The 13,787-nt window shown below is 33.1% G+C and overlaps 1 protein-coding gene across 1 annotated transcript in view; it reads right to left on the bottom strand.

Moving 5' to 3' along the window:
- Positions 1-13,688, bottom strand: part of LOC129220074 (cell cycle checkpoint control protein RAD9A-like) — a 56,704-nt gene extending 43,016 nt beyond the window's left edge. The window contains exons 1-3 of the mRNA XM_054854411.1: positions 13,438-13,688; positions 560-630; positions 313-429 (exon numbers count right to left, since the gene is read on the bottom strand). Of these exons, the coding sequence (XP_054710386.1) occupies positions 313-429; positions 560-630; positions 13,438-13,471 (222 nt within the window). The 5' untranslated portion in view covers positions 13,472-13,688. The remainder of the gene's footprint in view (positions 1-312; positions 430-559; positions 631-13,437) is intronic.
- Between the last annotated feature and the right edge of the window lie 99 nt (positions 13,689-13,787).

Genomic DNA, 13,787 nt, shown 5'->3' with positions numbered 1-13,787 from the left:
AAATTTCGGTTATTATCAAACTTTAAGTTCGTTGCGGCACCTAAAGATGTTGTAGTAAAGCAATGAAATTTCTTCTGCTTCTTTTTAAACTGAAATGACAACTTTTCCCCCCTACGGCAAACCAAAAAAATTGAAAAAAAAAATTAAGGTCATTTTTGTTCCACCCTACTGCAGAGTATGGTTGTGAACACCACACGTGTCTCAGTGTTTCCATTATTTTGATAACTACCTGTATATATATTTCAATTACAACAATTTTATTCATGAAACTCATAAATAACAGGGGAACAGCATGAGTAATAGTCATTTTACCTTGAGCAAAACTTTACGTTTTTCACACGAATCATCTCTATATGAGATAAAGAAATCAGGCTTGAATGTGAAGCATGCATATGCAGATTTTGATGAATTCACAGTATGAAATACTAGCTGGAAGAGAAAGTAAAAATCAATGACATATTTCAAAAACATGTATCAATTTAATTAAATGATATTTGGTGCAATAAGTACGGCAAAAACCAATTAGTTAATAGTTAGGAATCAGTATACAAACACTTACTCCGGCCGGGAGAGCTTCGATGTATAAATCATCTGCAATTTTGACTAGGGCATGGAATGCTTTGCCGAAAACTGCAAATGAAAATAGGTGAAGTACATCAATTGCTACAAAAAATTATTTTTAAATTATAATACATTTTAAGAAACTTACTTTGAGAATTTCACAAAAAAGAGGTTGTTTAGACAATTTAACCCATTAAAATGGTACACATATAAAAAAGGGATCTTAGCAATAAAAGTTAAAACACGTTTTATTATTTTCCAGCATGATATCCAGTGGATAAACAATGAAGAAATTTGGTTTGGAAAATTTTAAGCAGCATCCCTTTTTTTTCAAAAACAATAGCAATCGTAATAGAATCCAACTTGGAACCTAGGATTTTGAGTTTCATGTATTTTACAGGGGCGTCCACTAGGGCATGGCTCTAATTAATGCTTATTTGTAATTATTGTTAACCCTTATTATAATTAACTTAGTAATAAAAGGTAAACCACTTTTCACTCCAAAGTTCCACGCACCTGCCATTACTTGTGGCTTAACCAGTTGAACGGGACCCTGAAGTCAGTTCTGATTTTTTGAACCAGACCAGAAATCGAACAATCCCTGCTCCAGCACCCCCAGAGGTATCGTTTCACTTGGAGGACTTTGTGACCACGAGCATATTTAACGTTCCCCAGTCACCATTAATAAAGACAGTGGATCTTTGACCAGCGAGGATCGAACCCAGGACCCTCCGGCCACATGTCCGATCAGACCACCACGGCCCAAAGGTAAACCACCTAGTGCACCCCTAGAAATACACTTTACACAGAATAACCATCAGTGAGCAGCACCATGTGGCTCACTTTGTAAAATGAAAGTGAAAAATTGGGTAATAAGTTGTGAGTTACTGCATCTTAGCTAGAGCAAGGGAATACAGTCAAAGTTCGTTAACATGAACTCGACGGGGACGCCAAAAATTTCGTGTTAACAGATTTTGACGTTTACCAGATTTAGTGTAGGCTGACAAGTTCTTTTGCTTTTGTGTCTCAGAAAATACAATAGAAACCAAAGTACCTTTGTGCAAAAATGCACACCCAGGCATTAAAATTTATAGTGTATATATAGTAAGAAACACAAGTGATTCGAAATAGACAATGGCTACTCGGACCATTTCTCTACGACAGAGCATTTTCAAGCATCTGATTTTTCCTTGAACACAAGACTGGATTTTCACTGCAGTGTTGAGGGTGCAAAAAAAGCACTTTATCGGTTTTAGACCTCAAACCTCTACTACATGAGTAGACTACATGAGTAGAACAAGTGTTCAGAATTAGACATTTTCTTTTTTTTTACGATGAAATTTTAAATGTAGGTTTGTAAACCACTTGGTGAAGATTTCACTGTTCATCCAAGCTTTTTTACTGTAAGCATAGTCTACAAGTAAAGCTTGTTCTTTCTTGAAGCAACGATGTTTTCCCGATTTATGGAGAAATTTTCTCTCTGCCATCCATATCGCTTGCTTTCAAGTGCAGATCTTTCGACTTTCAAAAGCAATTTCATGTAAATTTATGGGGATTTCATTTTTTCTTTTCCCTTTTTTCTTTAAAACTACAAAATTTGCTTCATCTTAAGCGGGACTTCGTCTAAAGCCTCTTTGTGTTAAGGAATTGATTTAACACTATGTATTTTGTAGCAGGGGTGCCCATCCCCCCCAAGTTCAATGGCGCAAATCCCCCGCCCCACAATTTTAAATTTTTCTCAATCATCTTTCCCTTTTCTATTTTTTATTCTTAGCTCTCTCTCTCTTTTTATTTATTTTTTTAAAAATATTTTTAATAATTTTTTTTTTAAATTTCTTAATTAATTAATTAATTTTTTTTATTATTATTATTTTATTAGAAAGTTCTGTGTGCTACACCAATAACATACACACATACACACAGCAACTAATAAATAAATGAAATAAAATATAAACAGAATAAAATAAAATAAAATAAAATAAATTTGATTTAAAAATAATTTAGTAAATAAATTCAATAAAATAAATTTTTAAAAAATTTACCCCCCCCCAAAAAAAAAAAATCTGATGGTGCAACTTGCGCCATATTTCCTTGTGGGCATCCCTGATTTGTAGCTTCATCTGACAGGGAGTGACATTTATTTCGCGCTAAGCGAAATTTTGCATTAAGCAAGTTCATGTTAATAGGGCTTGACTGTACCAAACAGCTTGTTTGCTGCATGCAGACACTGCAGTCCAGGGTTGGCTTTCTGCCGGCAGAAACTGGTTTTTGCCCTGTCAGTGGCAGAAACTGGTTATAACCGGTAAAAACCGGCAGAAACTGGCAAAAATTTTAAAATATTGTTAACTGTTCCTCTAACTATTTGATCATATTTTTTTAAGAAAAACTAAAAAAGTAAATCCTTTTTATCATTTTAAAAAGTAAAATCCATTTCTGTTGCTCTTGCTTTAGTTCAGAAAATGAACTGTTCAATTACAGATGCTTATAACATTTGGAGTAATGTAACAAAAGATGAGAATCTTATTTCCGCTTAAGAAAATTGTGTCACATACAGATTTAAACAGTGAGTTACTGATTATCATTTGCTAGCTTAGGTATATGTTTCATCTAAAGTGCTTGAGAATAAGATTATAATGTGCTCATGAAGAAAGAAACAGAATTTTACTTGCCAATAATAATCTAGATTTCGTATTGGTACGTAATGTAGCTTTGCAAAATAAAGTAGCTTCATTTTTTCAGACACATTTTTTTAATCAATTTATTATAACTACTTCAGCAACGACATGGTGGGCCAGTTTTAAAAATGTGCAATACATAAAAGTCTTGTTAATTTTGCTTGTTTCTGGATTATAATACCAGTTAGTTCTTCCGGATTTGATAAAATCTTCCCTAATTTGAATGGGGATAATATTGTAAATACATTGCACTTTGGTTAACTAACATTTAACTGTTTTTCCCAAGCAATTCCTTTTCTGTCAGCAATTACTTTTATCATTTTGTGAGTTTCTACCACATTTGTGGCAGATGGGGATTTTTGCCCCGCCGGCTTTAACTGGTTTCTACCACTGGTTTTAACCACCTAGGCAGAAACTTGCCAATCCTGCTGCAGTCCCACCTCTATCTGTGATCGTCAGTCTGGAATAGCCACAACAGAGCAGGACTAAACCTCTTGGCCAAGCAGAGGTGATCTTCAAACTGGTAGCTAAAATTTTTTGAACATAGCAGCGAGGGTCGGCAAAAAGTTTATAGACTATATTACAAGAAAAAATGCAATGATTCACAGAAAAATTGGAATGCATATATATTTTTATAGAGACATGCGCTGATTATGTGTTGGCACCCTGCTGTAAGGAAAATAGCACAATTGATTTTTTTCTAGACAAGTGTGGTTTTTTATATTATCATCAACAGTCACTCACAAAAAAAAAAAAAATATTATATGAAAATCAAAAAATGTATATATATATATATATTTCATATATATAAATATTTATATCGAAAAAAATTGCAAACTGTTACTCTAGCGAACCTTAATGAGATCAGAAGTTGATTACTTTTTACTGTCCAATTACTGTAAAAAGGGAGCCACAATCAAACCACTTTCGTCCCTAGTTAAGCTTGCTTGCTATATCAAGTAAAGTAGGACTCAAGAAATGGCAGCTCGTGCCGTGAAAAAGTTAGGGGGCCAGATCATGGGTGCACTCACATCCCCCCCAACCGGTTTTGATTTTTTAAAAATATTTGTTTTTAATTTAAACTTTCTTAACTTGAGTTTATTTTAAACACAGGACAAGCTACAAAATATTTAAACTACTAAGAAAATCACGAAAGATATTATCATTGTTTATGCCTTTGATTGCCAGCAAGGTGGTGCATTTTCACCCACTGACATTGAAAAATAAAATTAAATTAATCAGATAGGGAAAAGCTACAAAATACACGACGAAATTTTTTTTATCTTATGTTATTATATCCAGTACGCTCTCCAGTACTGCAGTACGCCTCCCTTGCAGCACCGGTAAGGGGTAGCAAGAGGGGGGGGAGCACTTTCATCCCTTAGCTTTTCAAAATAAATAAAAAAAATTTTAAAAGCAATATTAATCGAAGTTTTTAAAAGAAACATTATTTTTAATCTTTTAATAACTAATTATTTTGAATGAGAAAAATAAATTTTATTTTAAGCAAGGCCAAATTACAAAAGTGCAAAAGTAATGTGGTAAGAGAAATACGTAAAAACAAATAAATTAATTAACTTTCACAAAGATTTGTGAAAATACATCTGAGTATTTGCTTTAAAATAAATAAAAGAAATATGGATACACTAAATTAAAAAAACTAAAAATAAATAAATTAAAAAACTAGTAAAAAAAACTCTTAGCGATTTACATGCGGGTGTACCTTCCTCCATATGAATCTGCCGACGCCCATGGGCCAGATTCAGAATTTTTATGCAGACAAAGAAAAATATATCGAACTCTTTTTATTTTCTTCAAATTATTGATAACAATGGTTTGTCCAGGATTTTTCATAGGGTCCTATTTTTGTGAATTAAAAAAAAAAAATATTGTGAAAAATAAGATCTTTTTGTCAAATTACAAAATGTAAACCAAAAGTTATCCATCAATATAGATTCGATTTCTGATTTGCATACTCATTTATTAAAAAACAAGTCCATAAAATGTCCAATTTGGTCAATCGAGATTTTATAAAGGGTTAATCAGAATTTTGTGAAGGGTCTTTTTTAACTAATTATAATTATGTGAAGGGTCCTTTTTAAAGAATTAGATTTTTGTGAAGGGTCCTAAAAAGGACCTACATTTCCTCTGACCAGACCCTTGGATAACTAGTCATATTTCTACATGAGCAGTAATTTAAAGCAAGTAATAATTTCTGAGTAACAATGGAAAGACAATTTTTTGAATAAAAATTAATCTTATAATGATAAATGCACACACATACATACAACAGTGGCGCAACTAGAAAATAACTTTTAAGGGGAGGGGGAGGGGTATCACAATAGGAAAACAATCTCATCAATTTGATTGATTTGATTTGCTCATCAAAACTCAAATTTGAAACTTGTAGTTTTAAAAACGCAATTTTAGGTGATGTTAGGAAAAGAACAGTACAGGGAACCCCTCAAAATTTTTTAGAGTTTGAAGCCTTAAAACGCGGTGATAGGGCATATTTTTTGATGTTAGGGTAAGGGATGGAGCTCCGCGATTTTCATCGATTGTGTTTTTTTCTTTTCTTTTTAAAAGTTAATAGAAATCAATTTCTCCTCCCCCTCAATTTTTAGAAATTGCAGTTCCTAAACACAATTGTAGACAAACTTTGAAGATTTTGACGGGAATGGGTCCTGGAGTTCCTCCCCTGCAACTTTTTTCAAAATTGAAGTCATAAAATCTGCTTGATGAAAAGAAAAAATTCTTCGTATAATCGAAAATTTTGCAAAATTGAAGATCTTCAAATGAAAGTTGATACGTTCCGTAATGTTTTTGGGCGGCGAGGGGGGAGGGGGGGGTAGCTAGCTGACCAATTAGCTGTAACTATTGGACATTTTTAATTCAAAGATTTCTTTTAAAAAGAAATTGAAATTTACCCTAACATCATTATTTTTTTTGAATTAAAATCTCTCCTGCCCTATTGTGTTTCTCAGATACATTTTGATTTAACATAGAATTTTAGCAACTAAATTAAAAATGTGTTGAAGTAATAACTTTTAAGGTACAAAACTAATTTTACAAATAATCTAAAAAATAATGATTTCTTCTCTAAATTGACAGCATAGTACGCTAATTACTTGAATACAAAGAGCAAACGATATAGTCTTGTTAAAATCAAGGCTTCTACCTTTACTGTATGTTGTTTATTTTACATTATCTGAATCGCATAAGAAGAACATTCAAACTAAGAAAAATAAACAACATACAGGAAGGGTAACGGTCTCTGCAAATCCTGCTGCAAATATTGAGGTTCAATGCGCTGGTGTTGAGGAAAAAAATAAAAAACACCACAGGTAATCCACACCTCCTTAATTTTACTTTTTTAACAGATAATCCGTGGATTATCCATTTTTTTCAAATTACAAGCATGTATGCACAAAAAAAAAGAAAAGATAAATAAATAAAATGAAAAAAAAATATTGTCTGGAAAAAGAGAGGGGCACGGCCCCATCCCACGAGCCACCAGCGAACTCAAGGAAAAACCAGTATACAAGTAAACTTACATGTGAACAGGTTTCTGTTTGATTTTTGGTGCTAATGGCTCTCCCATAGGCAAATTAGCACTGAAAATTATTCTTAATTGGATTTTTTCTAATTTAGCTTAATTGCTCGCATTTTTTCTAATTAAGCTTTAGCTTAATTGTCAGACAGGAATGACGTGTAACAAAGAAAACCTGGTAGCACCAGGGGTGCAGAAAATGTTTTTAACACCAACATTTCCCCCAATCTGTATGAAAATTTCCCCAAAATTTTACAATATGCTATATGTTTCAGATAAAAATTCATTCCTATTACTATAGGTAGAGATAGTTTTGGGAAAAAAAAGCAATTGCATCTTTAAAACTAATAGAATGAACTAGTAGCCTTAGAACTCGGTATCTAAAAAGCAAATTAAGTAAATGCATGTAAGTTTTAATTAAAATATCATATCTACATTTATTTTAAATGTAGATTATTATCCAACAAATAGTTGATGAAAATATAAAGAGTGGTGATGAAAAAGAAAATGCATTCAAAAGACAGTTCCAGAAAAGAAAAAATTGGATTTTTCCTTTTTTTTAATCGAATCTGCAAAATTTTCCCCAGATGGTTCAAATTTCCCCGATCCTAGATCGCCGGATCGGACATATTCTGCACCCGTGGGTAGCACATGAAACCTATGGACTAGAGACGTACCGAGTGCTCGGTAACTACTCGGTACTCGGCCAAATTCTGATCAGATACTCGGCCAATACCGAGTAGTTGCAAAAAATTGAATATTGTCCGAGACAGATACTAAAATTTATAAAAAAAAGAGCAAGCATTATATTCTGCAATCATTTACAGTTAAAATTTATAAGTCAAATTTAAATTTTGAGAATAATGAAGTTTGTGGAATAAATCTTTATTTTAATGTCCCCAAAGTTAATAAAACTTATTTATTAAAAATTATGCAAAAAAGGTATGTATAGAAAATATGGAATTTTTATATTAAAAATGGATTTTTGCTACAAACAAAAATTAGTTATAAAAAATATAAATTACCTTTGCTTAAAAAATAAAAGGAAATAAAACAACGTTAAAAGCACACTGCAGACACGTGTTTTGGCATTACAAGGAATTTCTTTTTCAATGCACAAAATGGGAGCTCGTGGATTTAAAGGCATCCGACAAAAGTCGGATTTTTTTGTCGTATGTCTTTACATTCTTTAGCTCACATGTTATGCACTGAAAAAGACGTTCCTTGTAACGGGGGGTCAGAAACACGTGTCTGCAGTGTTCCTGCACATTTGTTTTATCTGCTTTTAAAAATTATTTATGTTTGGCGGACTAGAACTATAATTGATTGGTATACAGTGAAACCCCTCCTAACGGGCACCCCGCTTATGCGGACAGTTTTTAATTCCCCAGTTCCAATGCAAATAACATTATTAAACCCCTGTCCTGCGGACACCTCTATTGTGGACAAAAAAAAATTGTCCTGTTAGTGTCTGCATTAGAGGGATTTCACTGTAATTTGTTTTAATTCCAACTTGATTAATCATACCTTTTATTTATTTATTTTGAATTTTAAAAATAATTTTTTTGTAAAATTTTTGACACAAACAAAATTGTTTATATAATGCGTAATTAAATTTCAGCAGGAATTTAGTTTTAAAAACTATTATATGGACAAGGAGGTTTATACTACTATTCCAATAAGTTCAAAATTCATCACATGTGTGTCGGTGGTTCTTCTTAAAACATAATTGGTACTTGGTAACTCGGTCGAATAGTGAAAGGCCGAGTACTCGGTAACTCGGTACTCGGTATTCGGCCAAAGTGCTACTCGGTACGCCTCTACTATGGACCCTAGATAGGTACGTAACAATACTGCATGATAGACATAGGCCGAAACAACAATTGAAGTTAGTAAGTAGGGAGGTAAGTGGACATTTTTAAGTATTGAGTAAAATGCGTTTAAAGTTCCAGTCCTAGGTAAGCTTTTGTTGAAAAGCATTCCTAAACTATGCTCTGTAGCAGTACTTACTAGTACTTTCTGTCATTCAAAAACTGAGGAGAGGTTCATCTACCATTTGTACTGGTTATCTTCAAAATTTAAATTTTGGCACTTAGATCCCTTTGCTTCTCACTGCTGCATTTAACTGTGTTGGTTTCCTTAAATTCAATTTATTTTTTAGTGAGCTATAACACTTCAAGGTGTCCAGTTTAAAGCACTAAACAGGGTTCAAAATTAAAAAAGGTCTACCGGATCATAAAACAATCCATCGGGCAAGCAGATTATAAATTTATTCGGTTCATGGGACCCGCATTTTACTGCTGTTTCCCAGCTAAAAAAAACTAAAGCTCCTATCTTTTAAAAGTGCTGGGAGAAAATTTGCACCTGTATTTATAATGCTGAGGGCCGATAATTTAAATATGTGTGAAAAAAATCTCATCTGCAACATGACCTATTGACTTAGCCACCATCAGTAGTGTTTCTATTAGGGAGATTTATACAAATGTGACGACCAGCACCCAGTAGCAGAAACTTTCTAGCCAGTCTGCGACACTATTTCCGGTAGTTGAAAATAATCTGCAGCATTATTATTAGTTTTATTTTAAGTTTTAATAAAATACACAACTCCTTTGTGAAGGCCAAGACTTGGACAATTTTCCAACTGGCCAGTGGCCACTAGACCCGAAAAACTTAGTGGCCACCACTGCAGCTGAGTTTTAAAGCAATAAGGGGGGAGGGGAGGAAGCAGCTTTCACTACTTTCATAAAAATAAATAGAACTCTACACACTATGAAAACCAATTCTTTAAGACATATTAATTTTAATATAGAAAATTTGCATTGAAATGGGTTTTTAAATTTTTTAAATTAGTAAATGAGAAGTTGGCAGGAAACTGCATTTTAGATGAAATATTTAGCTTGTAGCAAAGCCTTCAAATCAATGAGGATCAAATACAACTGTGCAGATAATAATTCGCATTTTTCAAAAAAATATTTTATAAAAAGAAAAAAAAAACATGATTTATTGAACACTTTATGTTATCTTCAATAGTTTGTGTTGAGGTAAACATCCAATTCTGTTTTTGGAAACTTAGGTAAGTATTAGTATCCTTTATTTCTATCTTGCGAATGGCCAAACATGGCGTCTACGCGAAAAATTCATGGTTATAAATAGATATTTGAATTTGTTGCATAAAAGTAGCAATAAATTCAAAATCCTTAAAAAACTACAATTTATGTGAAATAGTCAGTTTTTAGCACATTAGCCTCTAAAGCAATGAAGATAAGATAATATTCTGAAGATAAAATTTTGCAATTTTAAAGACTATAATTAAGAATTATCCAAAAAAAAAAATTGACACATTTTGCTTAATTTTCAGCAGTTTGCATTTCAATAAACATCTAATTCCGTTTTTGAAAACGTAGGCACTTCATGAGTTTTACGTACCAACATCTTGGGAATGACCAAACATGGCGACTACGCTAAAAATTAAGATATTAATTTCTTAATTTGTTGCAAAAAATATTTAAAATAAAAATCCTCATGAGACTAAACTTTAGTAAAAAAGTTTTAGCGTTTTTGCGTCTAAAGCAATGAGGATAAGGTGAAATTTTCACATAAAAATTTTCACTTCTCAAGAAAATTATTTTAAAAAATAAAAATAAAAAAACGATTTGCTGTAGATTTTAAGTTATTTTCATTTCTTGGCAGAAAGATAATACATCCAATTCATCTTTGTTTTTGAAAACTTTTGCACTTTTCTACTTCGATTTTGTGAATGACCAAATATGGCGACAATGTTTCTAGTTGAAATGCTGAAGCATCCATCGCTCAAAAAGCGATCTCCAAACGATCTTTTTTAAGTTGTATTTCTTTTTTTTTTCTTCTTTTATTTATTTATTTATTTTTTTCCCCCCTTTCTTTCCTTTTGTTCTTTGGTAAAATTATCTGCAGGCCGCCTCGCAGTTTCTGCTACCGGGGACCAGCAACAGGCTCTAAGCCCAGCTAGGCTGGTCCTAGTCAATTAATTAGTCCCCAATGAAGATCAATGGCCCTCTTAAAGCTATCCTCCCCCTTGCTCATCACGACCTCTTCCAGTAATCTGTTCCAAGTGCGAACGAACCTACTGAATCTGTAATTTTCCTAATTTCCACGTTAGCCTGAGATTTAAATAGCTTGAAACAATGACTCCTCATCCTGCTTTCTGTGCAAAATATTAATCCATTAGCATCTTTCATTTTGATAAATTTAAATAACTGGATCATGTCCCCTCTGACCCTCCTTTGCTCCAGGTCATACATATTAAGCCTATTAAGTCTGGTATCATATTCCAAATCTGAAAGTCCCCTTACTAGTCTAGTTACCCTTCTTTGAACCCTTTCCAATACAGAAATATCTTTCTTCAGATAAGGCGATCAAAACCGAACAGCATACTCCAAATGAGGTCTTACTAAACTCCTATTATAAAGGAGATCTTGAAAGATCTCCTTTATGCAAGAGATCTTATTTAAAGAGATCTTTAGTGTTAGAAATAAGCGGTTGTTAGTCGCACTTTGTGACCAAAGATTTTGATCTTACACCTAGATTTCATACCCTAAGTGCCAATATAATCCCTTAAGTTTTGAATTGCATTGAAGCTTTTCTTTCCTAAAATTTTGGGGTTGATCGGCAACTAACGGCAGACTTCTATGATCTACCGGTCTACCCTAACTTAAGCTGGTTGATTGAATGTCATGGCATGACCAATATTAAGTATTTTTTCACCAGCGTGTTATTCATCTAATGTCATTTGATCAATTGACCGGTATCTACAGGTCGAGGTATGTGAACGCAGTCAAAGTGATTGGTTCAAGTAATTTTAAAATGCAACCAATTCCATCTTCAAATAACCAATTTCTTTTGTATATTTTACAAATATACTATGGACCAGACACAGTTCCGAAGAGGGGAGACATAAGGGTCATGACCCCTGTAAAGTGACCAAATATTGCCTAAAGTTGCGTTTTAGGGCTCCCCATTTAAAAAAAAAAAAACAGACCCCCTATCTTTACTAATAATACAGCTGAAAGTCTGGATCTCTCTTGCTGCCTGTCACTCGCATAGCTCCTTGACGGTTAAGCCGATTTTCATGAAATTTGGCACACAATTAGTTCGTAGCATAGGGGTGAGCACCTCTAAGCAATTTACAAAAATTCAATTTTGTTCTTTTTCTATTCCAAATTTAAGTACATTTCACCGAGGAAATTATTATAGCGTGGAGGAGTAAATTATCATAACATGGTTGAGCAAATGACTATAGCAAATCGGTGAGAAATTCACCAAAAATTATTTGTAAATATATAGGCAAACGAAATGACCTTTTAATTTTCTACTACGGGCAAAGCCGTGAGGGTACAGCTAGTTTGAGAATAAAACCACAGGAGATCCGTCCTTCCTATGGGCTGTTATATATTTTTCAAAAAAAAGCTATATTTGAATCATTGAAAATGGGAGCAACACGGTTGGCATTATGCCACCATGACCCCCCCCCCCCCAAAAAAAAAAAAAAAAAAATTGATGTTTTAACATATAAGTGAGAATGGATTTTGTTGTACACACACACACACAAAAAAAAAAGCATTTAGTATACACTCTTTCTCTAAAAAGAAAACTGATTTTTCTCGCTGACTATGAGTGCTGGAAAACGCTAGCCCCAATAGCTGCCTGCCTGCAGTAAAGGAGGTCGATTCCCACTAACTTCCTCTCTACTTATATGATTCTTGTACTGTCTTGTATGAAACAAAAAATTTTTATTTTTTTTTTAATTAGTATAAATTGGATTATTATAGGTACAAGCGTGTCGTATAGAGAAAGCATAGATTTCAACATTTTTATCTTTAACTTTTATACATACAATAAGGGTAGCAAATTAATGTGTGTATTACATGAGCATTTATTTTGATGAATGTAAGATTAAAACATGTTAAAACTATGAATTTCAACATTTTATTTAACATATGCAAGTGGATCCAATTATACAATTTAAAAAAAAAATTACACTACTCTTTTGTGTTGCTACAAAATTCTTGGCCAATATCAGCATATTTAAGAGATAATTTCAGACCAATTAAAGGACCAACAAAGCTCAGCCATGTAGCAATGTAATTTCTAAAGGGCACTTTCATTAAATCCGCAGTGTGGCAAGGATGAACCATAAAGCAGGGGAAACTAAATAATGGGTGATCTTGTTGGGTGACAGTGCTCCATTTTTGCTCTTCAAAATCACTTTTATAACATTCAGGCACACGTTCCCAGATTTGTTCCAGAGAAAATGGTTTGCCGTCTTGTCCATAGACATTGAAATACAAAACTGGCACACAATAACTATGGCTGTAAATGACGTGATAAACATACACTGCAAAATATCCTTCTGAATCACCAGGTTCAGAACGTACACAGCGTTTCTCTAAGTAAGGGAGATTTTTGTCGGTGCTTTTGATGGACCAGTCATCTCCAATCGTCGAAGAAAACCTAAGAAATTCTTCGATTTGCGCAACAAACGTGTCAGAAGTTAAAGACATTTATAAAACCAACTTCAATCAATTACTATTGTTAGAATGAAAACACATTAATGTCACAAATTAAAATATTATTCCCTTTTTTTAATTTAAATATAAGAACTAGAATCCTTACTTTTAACATTGGAAGCACCGATTAAGCATGACATTGTCAGCAAATGTTAATACAATCAAAATTTGTAGAAAACATTCTTCAATAAATTCAAAATTGACGAGTTCAACTACGATAACACTAAATGTCAATAAACTCGGCCTTTAATATTACTGTCAAATGATTGAAATCACATTTCATGAGTTTCTTACAAATACCTCATTAACAATAAATAACTGAATTAAGTTTTTTCCAAAAGCAACAAAAGTTGCGCCTTCCGCCATTAGTGTACACAGCAGACGATGTCATACAGTTAACGAAATCACAGTTTAGGTAAAAATCGTAGAGGCTTGCCGCAAATCGAAATTGTGTGA

Source organism: Uloborus diversus, chromosome 4, assembly GCF_026930045.1.
Source record: "Uloborus diversus isolate 005 chromosome 4, Udiv.v.3.1, whole genome shotgun sequence".
NCBI lineage: Eukaryota > Metazoa > Arthropoda > Arachnida > Araneae > Uloboridae > Uloborus > Uloborus diversus.
This window is presented reverse-complemented; position numbering and strand designations above follow the sequence as displayed.